This window comes from Littorina saxatilis, linkage group LG12 (genome assembly GCF_037325665.1).
Source record: "Littorina saxatilis isolate snail1 linkage group LG12, US_GU_Lsax_2.0, whole genome shotgun sequence".
Lineage (NCBI taxonomy): Eukaryota > Metazoa > Mollusca > Gastropoda > Littorinimorpha > Littorinidae > Littorina > Littorina saxatilis.
The window spans coordinates 11,675,847-11,693,937 of record NC_090256.1 but is presented as its reverse complement, the minus strand read 5'-3'; the positions used below and the strand labels follow the sequence as shown (position 1 = coordinate 11,693,937).

Below are 18,091 nucleotides of genomic sequence, written 5' to 3'. Positions count from 1 at the left end.
TAATGTGTAAAGTGTTACTGCACAGAAAATTATGGCTATCGGGATGAGAGAAGAAAGAAAGCAGCCACATAATAAAAAGACGTGTTATGCTTTAATACTGATGAATTGATAATGCTTTGAATACTGATTAATTTTTTTAATTTTCTTAACAGACTGCAACAGATACCAGCAGACTGCTTGGCACCAAGTGCAATGACTTCCATGGAAACACTGGCGCTCTAGCATGTTTTAACACAGCTTGGGCAGGAAATCAGAATAACAACAGCAACAGAACAATGCAAACCAACAACAGCATCAGCACATGGCACAACCATAACAGTGTCAGCAATAATATGAACAGCAATCTGAACAACAGCACCGTGCCTTGTCTGATCAGGCCGGGCGTTGAAGCAGTTTTTCAGGTTCCAGACTTTTCAGAAGGCATACTTAGACCCTCTGAAGGCGGCTGGAATGTATCATTATTTGAGACAATCAAATGTGTTAGTGACCAGGACATGCTTAACACAGGCTTTGACAATGATCTCGAGGTTTGCAAAGGCAGAATGCAATGTCAGAAGAGATACGCTTCTATCTGCAGCTTTGAGGTGAGATTCCCCCCCCCCCCCCCCCCCCCCCTTCTAAATGTTTTAACATAGACGGGGAATCGAGATGAGGGTCATGGTGTATGTATGTGTCTGTGTGTGTATGTGTAGAGTGATTCAGAGAAAACTACTGAACCGATCTTCATAAAACTTGGCATGAGAGATCCTGGGAACGATATCCCCAGATAGAGAAGAGAGAAAATGTAAGTTTTACGCCCTCACGGCAAAGCCATTAGGGGCATGTTACACGGGAAAACCCGGCTTTGTTTCTTATAATTAGTTCTTATACATTTCTTATAAGTTTTGTATAAGGCATTATAAGAATAAGTTTTGCTATAAGTTTTGCTGATAAGTTTCTACCGTTTCTTATAAGTTTCTACAGTTTCTTATAAGTCTGGTATAAGGAATTTGTAAGGAATTGACAGTGTTATAAGTTGCTATAAGAAAGTATAAGGAAATTATAGGGAAATTGTACTTAAACATTTTGGGAGTCGATGTGGACTTAGAAAAAAAAGGGCGCCTTCCACTGGTTGTCAACCTGCACATTTTTCTAAGTCCAGAAGCAATATCAAAAATTCTTTTAATTTGTTGTTCCAACATCCTTGGAAAGAAATATACCATCTCACGCTTCAAAATGAACAGGAGGGAAATATGAATCCACTGATTTGGAAGATAAAAAAATTTAAAAACAAAAATCAAACTTTGAAATCTTGTAAACCAATAATTATATATTGAAAAGAAAAAGTCAACATTTTCATTCAGAGCCTATTTAGTTAAGGTAAATGTATCTGCATATGGGAGTTTGTGTACAATCGTTATTTATTGCTCTGTCTGTCTGTCTGTCTGTCTCTCTGTCTATCTCTCTCTCTCTCTCTCTCTCTCTCTCTCTCTCTCTCTCTCTCTCTCTCTCTCTCTCTCTCTCTCTCTCTCTCTCTCTCTCTCTCTCTCTCTCTCTCTAATGTATAATAAATATTCTGTACAAAAGTTAAATGAAAAGCCGTACCACAAAGTTTTTCAAATTTGGTTGTGATGGTTCACAGTTACCAGAGACTTTCTATGTGTCTGCTGTTACACAATCAAACAAAAAGACTACAAGACAACAACAAAAACTCACATACAAGTAAACTTTCCTTGTATGATCATTGTGGGAATCAGCTTTCTTTTGGGATGGCCTCACAAATGAAGAGATTCTCTCTTAAAAAAAAATAAAAATTAAAACTAGTATTTTTTATTTCAGTTATGCCTTTAAATACCTTACCTACTTTAGTCCTCAATTGTTTAGTATATATGCAATAAATAGGTAAAGGTTAAGAACGCTCATCCTAATTCCTAATTTTTATGACGTCATAAGATAATTTACTTGGTGACATAAATAAAATAAAAATATAAAACGGTTCATTTCGTACGGGAGTCCTGAAATGCTCACCCGTGTTTGGGGGTTGGGTCGTCTTGGGTCAGTGCTGAAATGGTTACTTTATTGGCTGTTGGCCGAACGGACACCCGGGCTTCATATTTTGGCATGCATGTATTCGTGTTTCCAAGGCCTGAGGCTTTCGCTGTGACCCTGGGATCTTTATCGTGCGCATGCGTGCACACGGGGGTGTTCGGACACCGAGGAGAGTCTGCACAAAGTTCAAGGGCGGATCAATTCACTTTGGAGGGGGGGGTTACAAAATGACTGCGAAGATACAAGTTGACGGCGCCGAAGGCGCCTAAGCCTCTAGGGGGGTCCGAGGGCATGCCCCCCCTGAAATTTTTTTTATCCAAAGAAGCAAAATAGAGCTATCTGGTGCATCCTGAGCCAATAAATTACCTCTTTTTTGGGGGGGTGGGGGTGGGGGGGGGGTTACGTAACCCGTGTAACCCCCCCCCCCCCCCCCCAGATCCGCCCTTGAAAGTTGACTCTGGGACACACATCCCGCGCCGAACTTGGGGGTTGAACCCATCCCCAGATCTTTTTTGCATTTTTTTTATAAATGTCATTGATGACGTCATATACAGATTAAAACCAAGCTCAAGAGACCCCACACAAGACAATAATATTCATATATTTTGTATCTGGTATTGATTTTTGACTCACATGCGAAGCAAAAGTGAGTCTATGTACTCACCCGAGTCGTCCGTCCGTCCGTCCGGAAAACTTTAACGTTGGATATTTCTTGGACACTATTCCAGACCTGTTTACCCTTACGATTTTGGCGTAATTTATTACGATTTTCTGCAAAAAATACGCTATTCCGCTATCCGTGTCAAGACTACGATTTTCATAAATTTAAAAAAAATGTAAAAAAAACAAACTTTTTTTTTCATTTTTTTTTCAATTCACATGTTTGGCATTGTTTTTTTCAATGGCAAAATGGGGTGAAAAAGCACAGGACTGACCAGAGATCATGTCTGTCTGATGAGACGCTGGAGAGCCTTATTCTAGTGGTGAAGTCTCGCCCTCACTCATTCGGCAAGCGCAAGTACAGTAGAGAAGCGCTTGACACACTGAAAAAGGCCTACTATGAGCAAAAGAAAAGAATCAGTGATGCATGTGCTTTTGATGTGATCTTCTTTGAAATTATGATGACTAGAAAAACTGACTGATGTGTTTTGTTTGTGAATGATGGATATATTATGTGCATGATTGCGTTTCGCAGACACAGTTGTCATGTGCGTTGTAATTGGCGACGAATGTGGATGATTACTATTTTTGTGCCAGGATTACTATTTTTGGGGCTGAGCATTACTCCAAAACACTTATGGGGGTAAACAGGTCTGCTATTCAGTCTATCAGTACCACATTTGGCAAGATGGTGTATGATGACAAGGCCCAAAAAAACATACATAGCATCTTGACCTTGCTTCAAGGTCAAGGTCGCAGGGGCCATAAATGTTGCCTAAAAAACAGCTATTTTTCACATTTTTCCCATTTTCTCTGAAGTTTTTGAGATTGAATACCTCACCTATATATGATATATAGGGCAAAGTAAGCCCCATCGTTTGATACCAGTTTGGTTTACCTTGCTTCAAGGTCAAGGTCACAGGAGCTCTTCAAAGTTGGATTGTATACATATTTTGAAGTGACCTTGACCCTGAACTATGGAACTTAAAAATTATGTGGGGCACATGTTATGCTTTCATCATGAGACACATTTGGTCACATATGATCAAGGTCAAGGTCACTTTGACCCTTATGAAATGTGACCAAAATAAGGTAGTGAACCACTAAAAGTGACCATATCTCATGGTAGAAATTAGAGCCAATAAGCACCATTGTACTTCCTATGTCTTGAATTAACAGCTTTGTGTTGCATGTCACATGTATTTTGGTAGGAAAAATGTGTAAAGCAGTTGTTAGTGTATGATGTCATTGCTAGGTTTAGTTATTTGAAGGTCAAGGTCATGTAAAGGTCAAGGTCAAGCATGTGAGTCGTATGGGCTTTGCCCTTCTTGTTGTGTTTGTAGAGGTTAAAATCTAACAATGAATCTTACTTTTTCTAAGTTGGGAGTCAAAAAAAAATTTACGGTTGAAAACGGTGAAAAATCAAACAAAAATGCACAAATAAAAGAAATTCACTCCAGGACATAATAACAACAAAAATAACTAAAAACTGCTTTCTGATGTTTTATTTGCCATTGATCTACAAGTGTAAAGAAGGTTTTTCTTTTGTCTAACCCCCCTCCAAAAACAATGACTTCAACATAGTAGGCGTTCGACCAAGGGGGTAGGCAAGGGGTAGACAATTTTCTGAACCAAACCATAAAAGAACTATACCTTTGAGGACAAATCCCATCTGTACTCTTGTAGATAATTGAGTAAACTTGAAAACACAAACAGATTTATCGTTCTATCTCTATGCATGTCAGAGATATGATAGTACTAGTGCGGGCACCATGGTGAAAACGATGAAACTGAGAAAATGGATGTCAAACTTTTGAATCTACTTTGAGTATTCAAATCAACGTTTTTGAAGCTTATGAAGTGTTGTCACAGCAAGCACTGTAGAAAGCACCACACAGAAAATAACCCCCTAATGTTTTACAGCAAGATTTCTGTTGTGAATGAGTGGAATGTTATTATGCGTATGTGTATAATATATATGATAATATGTCTCACACGGTCTCAATTTCCAACATCTCCAGATGAGAACAGGTCCAAAGAACATCCAAGGGAATGTTCATCCTTGAAGTTAGGGCACAGAATTACTGGTCTCCCATGATGCCTGGTCCATATGTTGGTCCCTCAGCTGCTTCAAGTCTTTCTTGGACGACGTTCTGATGGAGACGTTGGCGGCGGCGACGAGCAAGAAACGTCGCTTGTGTTGCGGCATTGGCTTTTTTGATTCTCTGATCATCCTGATGCTGCACAATGGACAGAGTGGGCTCCCTGACGTCTATGGCCAGCATGTTCATGACCTCTGTGAGGTGGTGGTTTCCTTGATTGAATTTGCCCACAGCAAGTGCGACAGCAGCATCAACCCGCTGTTTGCCAAAAAATGTCGTCTTTGGCAAAATGGACCACAACACTGAGTGGAGGGACTCGTTGGCATTCTGGGTCTGCCCATGCATGACTCGCTGTAGCAACTGACTGCTAGACATGCGTCGGTACAGGGCTAGGGGAACAAGTTGTCGGGCCACCTCCAAAGACAGTACTGTCCTCATGTTGTTCGCATGAGGCCCTGGCTGCTCACCCGAGGCCAACGCCCTCTGGTAAAAGCACCATGACCGACGACCTGCTGGGCATCTGTTGTGGCGAGGCGCCTCATCGGTAGTGGTGCAGTGGAACCACTGGTTCCCCAGATGGCGTTCCGCATGTTGTCCTCTGTTTTGTCAACGTTTGACAAGATGGCAACCGGCACCGCGGTAGTAGTCCTGGAGCCGGCGACACTTTTCTGCAGTGAGACAACCCTGTCCTCTCCCACCCAGTCTGTTCTCCTGCGCTTGTTTCCTCAGGACGGTTCCCATCCGTTTGTGGACGTGGTTCACACACTCCAGCTTGGTGACCTTGCGTCGCTCCCCATAAGGTGCAGATTCCTCGACAGCATAGTCCTGAAACAATAAATATATGAAAAAATATTGCTGAAACATAAACGTAAGCAAAATGCATGGAATACAAACAATGTTTCAATACAATGCAGAAGGACACAAAATGGTGTTTGTTTACAGCACAGCTAACCAACAGGCGATTATTTCCTCTACCTCAGCATGTAAATCGTGTTCTATCCCTTTGAACACGTGCTCCATTTCGGCTTCACACGATTCACCGATCTCTGGTTTTTCAACGAGCGCTTTTTTAACAAGACGCATTTTCTCCATGTGAGACACTTTGCTCTTTGAACACGCACCGTGTTTCACTGTTGACTTCGTCGCCCTCTTTTTTCTTGTCATAATCACGGTTCAAACAAACAAATGTGTGCTACATATCTGCTTTTGGGAAAATCCCAATGGGTTCTTGTATCACATGCGCGTCGACTGCATGTAATGGGGGTTGATCACTTCCAATTAATTAACTAATTAACTTCTGTCATCATCTAAAGGGTTAATGGACTGCAGTTATAAACCTCTTATATGCAATGATTCTTCCAGTAATAACTGCATTTTTGTTGTATTTTTATTTATATTTTTAACATTTGTTTCAGGAAGCCCGGCTGCTAGAAGACACGCATTTGAAGATCTAAAGGATGATCGTGTGACCTTTTGCAGAGGAGCCGCTGATGTCTGCAAAATATGAAACTGTAAAGAATGACCTGTGATGGCATGTCAAACTATGCAAAATATGAAACTGTTAATGCGTATGATTTACGCAATATAAAAATTGAAACTGTGAAGAACGACCTGGGATGGCATGAGCATTGTGCAAAACATTGAACTATGAAGAATGACATAGCATATGAAACTACTCAAAATATGAAACTGTATGGGAAGAATAACCTGCGATGGCATAAGAAACTTATGCAAACTATGAATCTATGAAGAATGACCTGTGATGGCATTGAAACTATATATATGCAAACAAACTGGTCATTGCAGGGGTACCCCCCGCGGGTTAGGGGGAGTCCCATATTGGTTGGGACTAGAAAGAATTTACCTGATGCTACCCAGCATGTCGTAAGAGGCGACTAACGGTTCTGTTTCTTCTCTTCTTTTGTCTTATTTCTGCCTTACCAGTCCTTTCACCTATATTTCCTTCCAAGAAAACTCTCCCTACTATTCCCTGCAGTTTTCCAATTCTTTTCTTGTTGTCTTATTTCTACCTGACTGGATCCATCACCTTTATTTCACTTACCAAAAGTCTTCTTTTCCACATCCTTATTTCTCTGCACCCCGCATGTCGTATGAGGCGACTAACGGATTCTGTTTCTCCTTTTACCCTTGTTAAGTGGTTCTTGTATAGAATATAGTCAATGTTTGTAAAGATTTTAGTCAAGCAGTATGTAAGAAATGTTTAGTCCTTTGTACTGGAAACTTGCATTCTTCCAGTAAGGTCATATATTGTACTACGTTGCAAGCCCCTGGAGCAATTTTTTGATTAGTGCTTTTGTGAACAAGAAACACTTAACAAGTGGCTCTATCCCATCTGCCCCCCTTTTCCCCTATCCCATCTCCCCCCTTTCCCTCGTCGCGATATAACCTTCGTGGTTGAAAACGACGTTAAACACCAAATAAATAAATAAATAAATAAACATTGCAGGGGTGGAAGTTGTTGAGATTGGACGAATGTGAAGTGTTTTTTTTTTATTGAGTTGCGTGCAAAATTGGTACAGTGGAACCCACACTTTGAGACCTCCAAAAGTCCAAGCAAATATATATATTTGAAAGGAAGGAGTCTTAAAATGGAGGCATTGATTATATTGTACAGAAGTTTTGAATAGAAAGTCCAGAAAGGGACTGGCTATAGGGTCTTAAAAAAGGAGGTTCCACTGCAGCTGTTCATGATGATCATGAGTCACAGAAGATTGACTGCTTTTGAAAGTAATAAGAAATGAAGTTGGTAAAATGGGCCCAACTTTTATCGGATCACGCTTTGGACGACACAGTTCGATGATGTGGGTCGTGTACGACCCATACTTTCTCAAGAAGGATTCAACGTAACAGGTATGGGTCACACATGGCCCACGCCATCTGAATAGGGATAAATGATTTGCCAACTCTTTGCAGAATATATGGGTCGTACACCACCCACGCCATCCGAATAGGAATAAACACCGTAAAATGCCTTCTTTAATTCCATATGGTTCGTCCACGACCAACAACATCCGGACTGTATAGTTCAAATGATGTCATTGTTTATTCATTTGTTCACAAAGATAATCCTTTGATAAGATTTGGTCGATAGGAATTGGTACGTTCTATGGTGTTTGAGGATACATGAAGTCTTGATCAAGAACTCCCAATAGTTTTAGAGTATATGCAGAGACACTTTTGTGAGGCTCTGGGTCGTCCACGACCCAGGAAGCACGGTGAAGGTTAAAACCTGTGAGAATAGAATGGGGTTGGGTGGGTAATTGGGAGGGGGTACGTACGTTGCAGTGTGATATATATTTGTTTACATCATGTAAGCGATGAACACCAGGTTTCATCTTATGCAGTGAGCTGTCAGAACAAATCTGTTGTGCTTCCGAGACCAAGTCAAATTTATTTTTATTTAATTGAGAAGCTATGATAAGGCACACACACAAAAATAGTCTGTTTACGGTATCCCAACCGACCCTATTTTATTGCGCGACCCTAGACTTTTTTTATGCATTCGGGGAAAAAAAAGAGAAAAAAAAGGTCTTTGTTTTTTGGCAAAATAACTTAAAAATATGTTTTTTTAGAGGGAAAAAAATAAATAAATAATCCCGACCTACCGACCCTATTTTTGAGTCACTTGAGAAAAAGTGACTCTATGTAATCGGTCAGTGTTAGTCTGTCCGGCCGGCCGGCCGGCCGGCCGGCCGGCCGGCCGTCCGTAGACACCACCTTAACGTTGGACTTTTCTCGGAAACTATCAAAGCGATCGGGCTCATATTTTGTTTAGTCGTGACCTCCAATGACCTCTACACTTTAACGATGGTTTCGTTGACCTTTGACCTTTTTCAAGGTCACAGGTCAGCGTCAAAGGAAAAATTAGACATTTTATATCTTTGACAAAGTATCTCGGAAACTATCAAAGCGATCGGGCTCATATTTTGTTTAGTCGTGACCTCCAATGACCTCTACACTTTAACGATGGTTTCGTTGACCTTTGACCTTTTTCAAGGTCACAGGTCAGCGTCAAAGGAAAAATTAGACATTTTATATCTTTGACAAAGTTCATCGGATGTGATTGAAACTTTGTAGGATTATTCTTTACATCAAAGTATTTACATCTGTAGCCTTTTACGAACGTTATCAGAAAAACAAGGGAGATAACTAGCCTTTTCTGTTCGGCAACACACAACTTAACGTTGGGCTTTTCTCGGAAACTATAAAAGTGACCGGGCTCAAATTTTATGTGAACGTGACTCATTGTGTTGTGAATAGCAATTTCTTCCTGTCCATCTGATGCCTCATATAATATTCAGAACTGCGAAAGTGACTCGATCGAGCGTTAGCTCTTCTTGTTGTTGCCTATGTTACCGTAAACAGACATTTTTTATTTTGTTTGCCTAACTGGAAAACCAGAAACAAATCTGATGTAGGTGGTAAGTATGCTTCAGAATACAGTGGAACCCCCCCTTTTACGACCTTCGAAAATCAAATACAATCGGGTCTTAAAAGGGAGGATCGAGTCTTATATGGGGGTAATTTTACAGAGGGTATGAACAGAAAACGTGAAAAAACAAGGTCTTGAAAGGGAAAATTGGGGGGGAGGGGTCCGGTCTTACAAAGGGGGTTCCACTGTATACTTAATTAAGTGATGACTGGTTGAAGGTTTACAGTACAACATTGTTATCACAGGATCTTAAAAATCAACTTATCTATCATTTTGTGAGAGCAGGTCACATCTGCCTTAACTTATAATGCAATTAACATGTAAAATTTTATACTCTTATGTACATATATTTACAGCCTTATTGTATGACAACTTGGTGACTTCTTTTTCTAAAAACTGGAGAAGGAAGGTGATATTTTTGGTGCTTTACTGGCCCCACCCCCCACCCTCCACACCCACGAGAAAAAATTAAGAGTATTCAGTGAAGCCTACGTTTATTTATTTATGTTCCGTGTGTTGGCATATTTGCCAGTTCAAGCATCTCCGAGCTTAGTGCATAATGATGTACAACAGATGTGGCACTTCCTTCTCAAAGGCAAATGATCCATGGCCGTTTTATGTGATTAATTGTCAATAATTATGCACACTATGTAACATTCCTTCAGTGACTCTGTGAATAACAAAATAGAAAACAGAAAACAGTTGTGATTTTTAGAAGAGGAAAGAAAACTGATGTGCAAAGATCTGTTGTTTGATGAGAATGTAGGAATGTAGGAAGCATTCATATGTGCATGCATTAGCACATATGCAGTTACATGCATTTTGAAGTAAACCGTTTCATTGTTCAGCACATTTCTATAGCTTTTTGCGATATACTGAATGATTTTTGCCAAATTAAAAGGTGTCTTTTTTGTTATTTTATAAAAAGCTGGATTTAATGGAAAGGGAACAAGAAATACACATTTTTGTGTAAATAAATTATTACATAATTCTGTTTTTCAATTTCCTACACGTTACTGCATGTGTTTGTGTGATCAAATGTATGGTTGGAGGGAATGCTTGTATGTATGTGTGTTTGTACATGTGTGATTTGGGTGTTAAACACAGAAGATTATTGTATCAGCACACACATATATAAAGAGTTTTATAAAACACACAAAACATACCATGCATTGGAATGTGCTGAAATAGCATTGATAGGATATGTAAGACACCGTATATATGTAACTGATTAACGAACACATGTAACCTACACTGGATCATGGTTTGGACTATACACAGTCCAGATGATGTGTACGACCCACACTTTCCGAAGAAGGATTCAACATAAAAAGTATGGGTCGTACACGACCCACGCCATCCGAATAGGAATAAATGTTTTGCCACCTCTTTGCAGAGTATGGATCGTACACGACCCACACCATCAAATCAAAATTGACTAAATGTAAAAAAAAAAAATTAATAAAAGGCAATACAACGACCTACCCCGCCCTCTCCCAACCCCACCCTCTCCCAACCCCACCCTCTGCCAACCCCACCCTCTGCCAACCCCACCCTCTGCCAACCCCGCCCTCTCCCAACCCCGCCCTCTCCCAACCCCGCCCTCTCCCAACCCCGCCCTCTGCCAACCCCACCCTCTCCCAACCCCGCCCTCTCCCAACCCCGCCCTCTGCCAACCCCACCCTCTGCCAACCCCACCCTCTGCCAACCCCACCCTCTCCCAACCCCGCCCTCTCCCAACCCCACCCTCTCCCAACCCCGCCCTCTCCCAACCCCGCCCTCTGCCAACCCCACCCTCTCCCAACCCCGCCCTCTCCCAACCCCGCCCTCTCCCAACCCCGCCCTCTCCCAACCCCGCCCTCTCCCAACCCCACCCTCTGTCAACCCCGCCCTCTCCCAACCCCGCCCTCTCCCAACCCCACCCTCTCCCAACCCCGCCCTCTCCCAACCCCGCCCTCTCCCAACCCCACCCTCTCCCAACCCCACCCTCTCTCAACCCCGCCCTCTCCCAACCCCACCCTCTCCCAACCCCACCCTCTCCCAACCCCGCCCTCTCTCAACCCCACCCTCTCCCAACCCCACCCTCTCCCAACCCCACCCCTTACAGACACTGACACACACGCACGCACGTATACACACACACACACAGTATACACACACACACACACATACACACACACACACACACACACACACACAAACTAGTACGTATATTGAACCTAGTTAAATTCGATCAGACAGGCAAGCAAATCACCAATTGTTCAACCACATTCACGACTTGGTCATATTCCTATTGCCTGAGACTGTCCTCCACAACAGATAGACTTGTAGTAACATGAGTATCAATTCCAGATGCACACGTACACACGTGCACGCACTCACACACACACGTGTACGCACGCACTCACACACACACACACGTGCACGCACTCACACACACACACACATATATGCACGCACTCACACACACACTCGCACGCACAAGCGCGCGCATCGAACCAAGTCATGTTAAACTCGATTAGCTCGATCAGACAGACAAGCAAATCACCGATCGTTCAACGCCATTCACGAATTCGTTGTGATCGATCCTATTGTCTGAGAGTGTGCCCTACAAGAGATGGACTTGTTGCCAGTTCCACACATACACGCATACACACACACACACGCGCGCGCATGTACGCACGCATACACACCCATATACGCACGCACACATCTACACAGATTCACACAAGCCGCGTGCGCACCGTATTCACACACACACACACACATACTCTCTCACTCTCTCTCTATCTCTCTCTATCCCTCTCTCTCTCTATCTCACACACACACACACACGCACACACACACACCCGCACACACACACATTAAACTCGTAGGAATGACCGTGGTATTCTCACCAGCAATAAAGCCGCAGTATCGTGATGTCTATCAAAAGGACAAAATTCAAATATCAGCGTACATATAGAGCTAAGGATCTTGTCCTGTTCAGTATCGAATAACCATGGTCTGCCAAAGCGAACGTTCTTTCTCCGGGAGGAAAAACGAAGTTTATTGCAAATGGTGTTTCAGTAGAATTTCTCTGCTCCCTTTCCAGCCGAGAATGTCGTTAATTACAGTACGTGGTCTGGACGAAATGGACACGTCTTCGAGACGTTGTTATTCGAACTGCGTGTATCGTTGATGCCTTTTCCCCCCATGTTAACCATCTTGCGTATATGGCTGGATTGAAATGTTTTTTAACCGCAATGTCATCACGAAACCCCAACCTTGGGCAATTAAAGATTCTGTATGCTGTATCTTGCAATAGAACTTTCACTGGGCTCATTCCAAAAAGCAGAGACTGCTTCATGTACAGATTGGGAATGACCTGCTGAATTGTTTGTGCAGATTGACTAAAGTGTTTGGTACAAAGTTAATTCAGATAGAAATGCTAACTTGGCACAAGAGACAGGCAGGCAGGCAGACAGGCAGACTATTCATTTTTGCCGTGTGTCCAAGTGGAAGTATACGCCCACGTAAAAGTCTGGATAGATTTGGGGTGTGTGTGTAACAAGACGGCTAACAAGACGGTTTAATGCTAATAATACTAATAGTACTAATATGGGAGATTTATAGAACGCTTGACGTTCTCTAAGCGCTTTACAGTGAATTGGTGAGAGGTCAAGGCAGGTGAAGTAGCCCGCACGTTGAACATCTCTCATGCTGGGTATTTCGGTGTTTCTATAACCCACCGAACTCTGGCATGGATTACAGGATCTTTTCCGTGCGCACTTGGTCTTGTGCTTGCGTGTACACACGAAGGGGGTTAAGTCACTAGCAGGTCTGCACAGAAGTTGACCTGGGAGATCGGAAAAATCTCCACTTTTAACCCACCAGGCGGCAGCGACCGGGACTCGAACACACGACCTTCCGATTAGGAGGCCGACGTCTTACCACCACGCCACTGCGTCCGTTACAAGCGACAGAAGGTATCTTTAAGAAGTCTTTCTTTTCGTGTGAGTCAGACGCGAGCAAAAAGATCTAAGATAAGATCACAGGTAAATAATCAACTTCTAGTTTAATGCATTTCGGATAAGATTATATTCTTCAAATATATGTGAAGGTAGCGAGAATCTCCTCGGGGTAAAATGTCAGTAATTGTTTTTATAAGTTTACAGCAAACAGGGAACAGAATGCAAATGCTAGCAAGAAGTAAAACAAGTGCGTGGGGAGCGCGTATTCAATTTTGTGTATTTTTATGCTTGTCCTATTGACATTGACTCTTGTATTAAATCGTTAATACATTCCATCAAACTGGTTGTTTTTACTTAGTTGTTGTTGGTTACTTTTTGGGTTATTGTTTTTTTTGGAGCCGTTCGTCATGACAATTTTACGGATTTGTTCTGTAATAAACACATGTAATTTTTTCCTCCTTAAATGTCTGTCTAAATTTGTAACTGTTTTTTTTATGTGTATTTCTGTGTGTGTGTGTGTGTGTGTGTGTGTGTGTGTGTGTGTGTGTGTGTGTGTGTGTGTGTGTGTGTGTGTATGTTTGTGTGTGTGTGTGGTGTGTGTGTGTGTATGTGTGTGTGTGTGTGTGTGTGTGTGAGTGAGTGTGTGTGTACCCATGTTTCCACAGGTTTGGTTGCCTAAATCACCATAAGGCAACCATCCACACGTGGATGGCAACCTAAACTCTGGATGGCAACCTAATTGTGTGGATGGTCGCTTCATTTAACACCGTTAAATTGACTTTTTTGACGGAAAGAATGTCATAACAATGTTAAACTCTGGATGGCAACCTAATTGTGTGGATGGTCGCTTCATTTAACACCGTTAAATTGACTTTTTTGACGGAAAGAATGTCATAACAACGTTCAAAATGACATTCTTTCCGTCCTCTATAGGCGACGAAATAGGTCAAATTTTGTGCATTTTTTAGTGCAAAATTCTTCGATGCCGGAGCGAGTACTGCACCCAGTGCTGTTGTAGTGCAAGTGCACTAGAAAGGCACTACACCCAGTGCCGCCTCTTAGGTAACCATCCACACTTTAGGTGTGCGTGTATATGTGTGGGTGGGTGTGTATGTGTGTCAGTGTGTGTGTGTGTGTGTGTGTGTGTGTGTATGTACCTGATTGTCTGTCCGTCTGTTTGTCTCTTCGTCTCTCATTTTGTGAAGGAAACAAAAATGAAATGCGTTAATAGTTTGCGTATGAGTTCACAAATCACGTGTGAAGCTCATCGTGATTAATCAGGTAGGCTTCACCGTTCACTGGAAGCAAAATTAATGCAAAGTAGACCCGTGTTGCATCACTGCAGCAATCACGTCATACTTTCATCCATGCGAGACTAATGAATAATCATGTCGACGTGGAATCATTTGTAGCTGCAATGATTTTCAGATCACTGTGTTGGTAAAGCTGTTTGCAGCTGCGCCTGATTAGAGCTGATTGCAGTGGTTTCTGATCATGAAAGTGATTTTCTGGAACATTTCACACAACTGCAACGCCAAGTTAGGCCGCAAACGTGCACTTGTTTTTTTAAAGTGTCTGAGATAAATGCATGTCAAGTGACAGAGAATGCTGCTGCAGGTTTGTCCTTTGGTTGATGCTTTACCATGTGGCTTGTATTAATAATAATAATAATAATAATGCAAACTTTTATAGCGCTATTCTAGAAAAATGTCTACTCTTAGCGCTTTACAATACATACATCGACCAAGCATACTATACACGCACAGGCAAAGAAACCGACCAAACATAACCAACAAACTATACATGCACAGGCAAAGAAAGCGACCAAACATACAATACACGCACAGGCAAGATAACGACCAAACATAAACAAACATACTATGACCAAACATAACCAACATACTATACGCGCGCAGGCAAAGAGAACAATCAGCACATGTAATAATTACTGACAACTAATAATGAGATAACTAATATTTAGAGTAAAACTCACTCAACTCTTGCTCAACTGCGTTTTCTTGAATTTTCACACAAGAGATGGAGAGTGATGTTTCTGTAATTACTGTCCTGCCAAAGCTGGGGATCCCGCGAGAGTAATTAAATTATATAAGAACAGACAACAGCACCTTACGCCATCGGCGCAATAACATAATTTATTCCCCCCTCTACTTCTTTCTCTCTGTAAACTTGTAGGGCTAGTTATTATTTTTTTGGGTAACTAAGCCAGCAACCAAAATCACTTACCCATCAACAGGCCTGAATCCTCGATAGCACACAGGTTTAGGAGCTAGACTTTGTGGGATCTACTTTTGCGATTGAAAGGTTCCGAACGCTCTAAATCTAATGTACGAAATATACATCTCTGGAGCAAACAATTCAATCATACAGCATTTAACTTAACAACTACAGGCTTGAACACATGAAACTCCATATAAAATCCATGAGTTTGGTTGTTTTCTGAATCTAGATCTGCTGTGCACAAACGTTCAACACAAGCAAATTCCCAAGGCAAGTATATACTTTGTCTAGCGACAAGAGTAATTCCACCCTTTCAAATTTCTTTTCACTCAGTTTCTTCGATAACAACTGCAATCCGACGGTAAGTTTTCAACAATATTTCATTTTATAAACAGATCACACGCAACCAAATGCACACATCTCATCAATTTAAAGAACATAAAGCGGTTTCATACACTGTTTTTCCCCAGAAAACTGAACTTCATACAGTTTTTAACGTTGGAACACGGGCGCCAAAGTTCGTCTGCTAGTCCCATTCTACGAAAGAACATATCCTAAGCGATACCAAAAAATGAACAGAACACACAATATCTGCCTTTACCGCCACAGCAGAATAACAACATATCTGTGTACTTGATTTTAGTCCAAAACAAGGAAACTGACAAGAAGTGTTAACAGAATGGAATGATTTGCACGGAACTACAACCGCGCATTAATCGATCGCCTGCGCGGGTTGACTGGTTGAGTGAATAGGATTCGATCAAACTTTCGCACAAAAACTCCTCTTTTCTTTGAATAACTGAAGAAAGGATGAATAAAGAGGTTACACACCTCGTCGCAGTGATTATTAAAAATGATACTCTCAGTTCGCGGTCATGAAAAAGCTCGCTGAAGCTCGCATTTTTCATGATCCGCTAACTTCGACCATTATTTTTAATAATCACTGAGACTCGGCATGTAACCTCTGAATCTTTGTTTGTTTTTTTAACTAATTATCGGTGAGTACAGATATCTTTTGTGTTTTTTAACTTTGTTCATCTCACCACTGTCACTTTGTTGTTCAGATTTTGATGCCAGTCTGGTTTACCTTTGTCAAATTTCGATGTCATAGCGACGTCATATTGCTGTTAATACAAAGGACCGTTTTCAGTTTTAAAACGGTTTTTGAAGCTAGCTTTGAAACTTTGCACACATCCTTGGTTTCACGATCTTCAAGCATTGCCCGAGTTTGGTTGACCCTTGTCAGATGGTCATACCATGATCGATTCTGATACATAAAATAGACAATTATCAATATCTTGAGAGTGTATGACGATAGATCTTTGATACTTCACAAATTTCAAGAGTTTGTGAACTCTAGTCACATTCCAATATCATGGCAAGGTCATGTTCAGGTCAGTAAAGAAATGCAACATTATTTTGTTCTTGAACATTTTTGAAGTATGGAGACTTATTTTGGAACTTCACACACTTCCATGATTTGATGGCCTTCAGACATGACGCAAGTTCCTTTGACCCTCGGCAATGTTTAAGGGCACAGCAAGGTCAAGTTCGCGTATGTCAGCCGGAAACTATCATTTTCTTAAACATGTTTGGAGCTGCAGCAGCAGATGCCTTGTTTCTGAAGAATATTACGTACGGAGAAAGTGTGTTGTATGAGCATTTGGTCTTCGCAAAGACACAGGAGCAAAAATAATCAAAAGTCTGACTTCAACAAAAACAAACATTTTTCAGTGAATCATTAAAAACGTCCCTCACGAAGCTAGCAGTCCAACGGCAGGCAAACAGCCAATTGAGCAGACGTATAAAAAGCGCAAGGAGCTATAAGTAGCGGTAGAGGATAGCAGGTCCTCCCAGGACGGGTAAAAGCCCCATGCTAGAGTAATGTCCGATCAATGGAAGGAAAAGAGGACTGTCCTCTGAAATTAGCCGCAATGAAGGCCGTGGGCATGTGATAGCTGCGTCGTGCGACCATCGCCGTCACAGTCTCGGCCGAATCAAGCCCTGCGATGTACGCGTTTACTGAGACAACTACATTTCTTCCATTCAATTTGACGTCTGCCCGAGTAAGGGTCGGTTTGACTACTTGTTCTGCTTTTAGAACTTGAGGATAAAAAGAGTGCATTCGTTCTTCGCTTTTTAAGGTTGGGAACGCTGCGGATGGGACTTGAATGAGGTAAACGCTTTTTTCTGTCTTTTTACAGTTCCGGGATGCTGTTCTAGCCTGTTTTAGTCTTCCTTATTGTTGTGTCCTTTATTTGGAAACTAAACTGTCATCGAGTTATTCCGAGTATTAGATTCACTGCGTCACGCTTATAAGATAATTGCCTACGTCATTTTTACATTTAGTCAAGTTTTGACTAAATGTTTTAACGTAGAGGGGGGAATCGAGACGAGGGTCGTGGTGTATGTGCGTGTGTGTGTGTGTGTGTGTGTGTGTGTGTGTGTGTGTGTGTGTGTGTGTGTGTGTGTGTGTGTGTGTGTGTGTGTGTGTGTAGAGCGATTCAGACTAAACTACTGGACCGATCTTTATGAAATTTGACATGAGAGCTTTTCTTTCAATTTTTGGATAAATGTCTTTGATGACGTCATATCCGGCTTTTCGTGAAAGTTGAGGCGGCACTGTCACGCCCTCATTTTTCAACCAAATTGGTTGA

The 18,091-nt window shown here is 41.8% G+C and overlaps 1 protein-coding gene across 3 annotated transcripts in view; it reads left to right on the top strand.

The window, feature by feature from the left end:
- The window catches only part of LOC138981251 (ras guanine nucleotide exchange factor O-like), a 30,236-nt gene extending 19,999 nt beyond the window's left edge, over positions 1–10,237 (top strand). For all 3 annotated transcript variants that reach the window (XM_070354091.1, XM_070354093.1, XM_070354090.1), the window contains exons 9-10: positions 153–584; positions 6,206–10,237. In XM_070354091.1, coding sequence (XP_070210192.1) covers positions 153–584; positions 6,206–6,244 — 471 coding nt within the window. In that variant the 3' untranslated portion in view covers positions 6,245–10,237. The remainder of the gene's footprint in view (positions 1–152; positions 585–6,205) is intronic.
- The last annotated feature ends 7,854 nt before the right edge of the window (positions 10,238–18,091 follow it).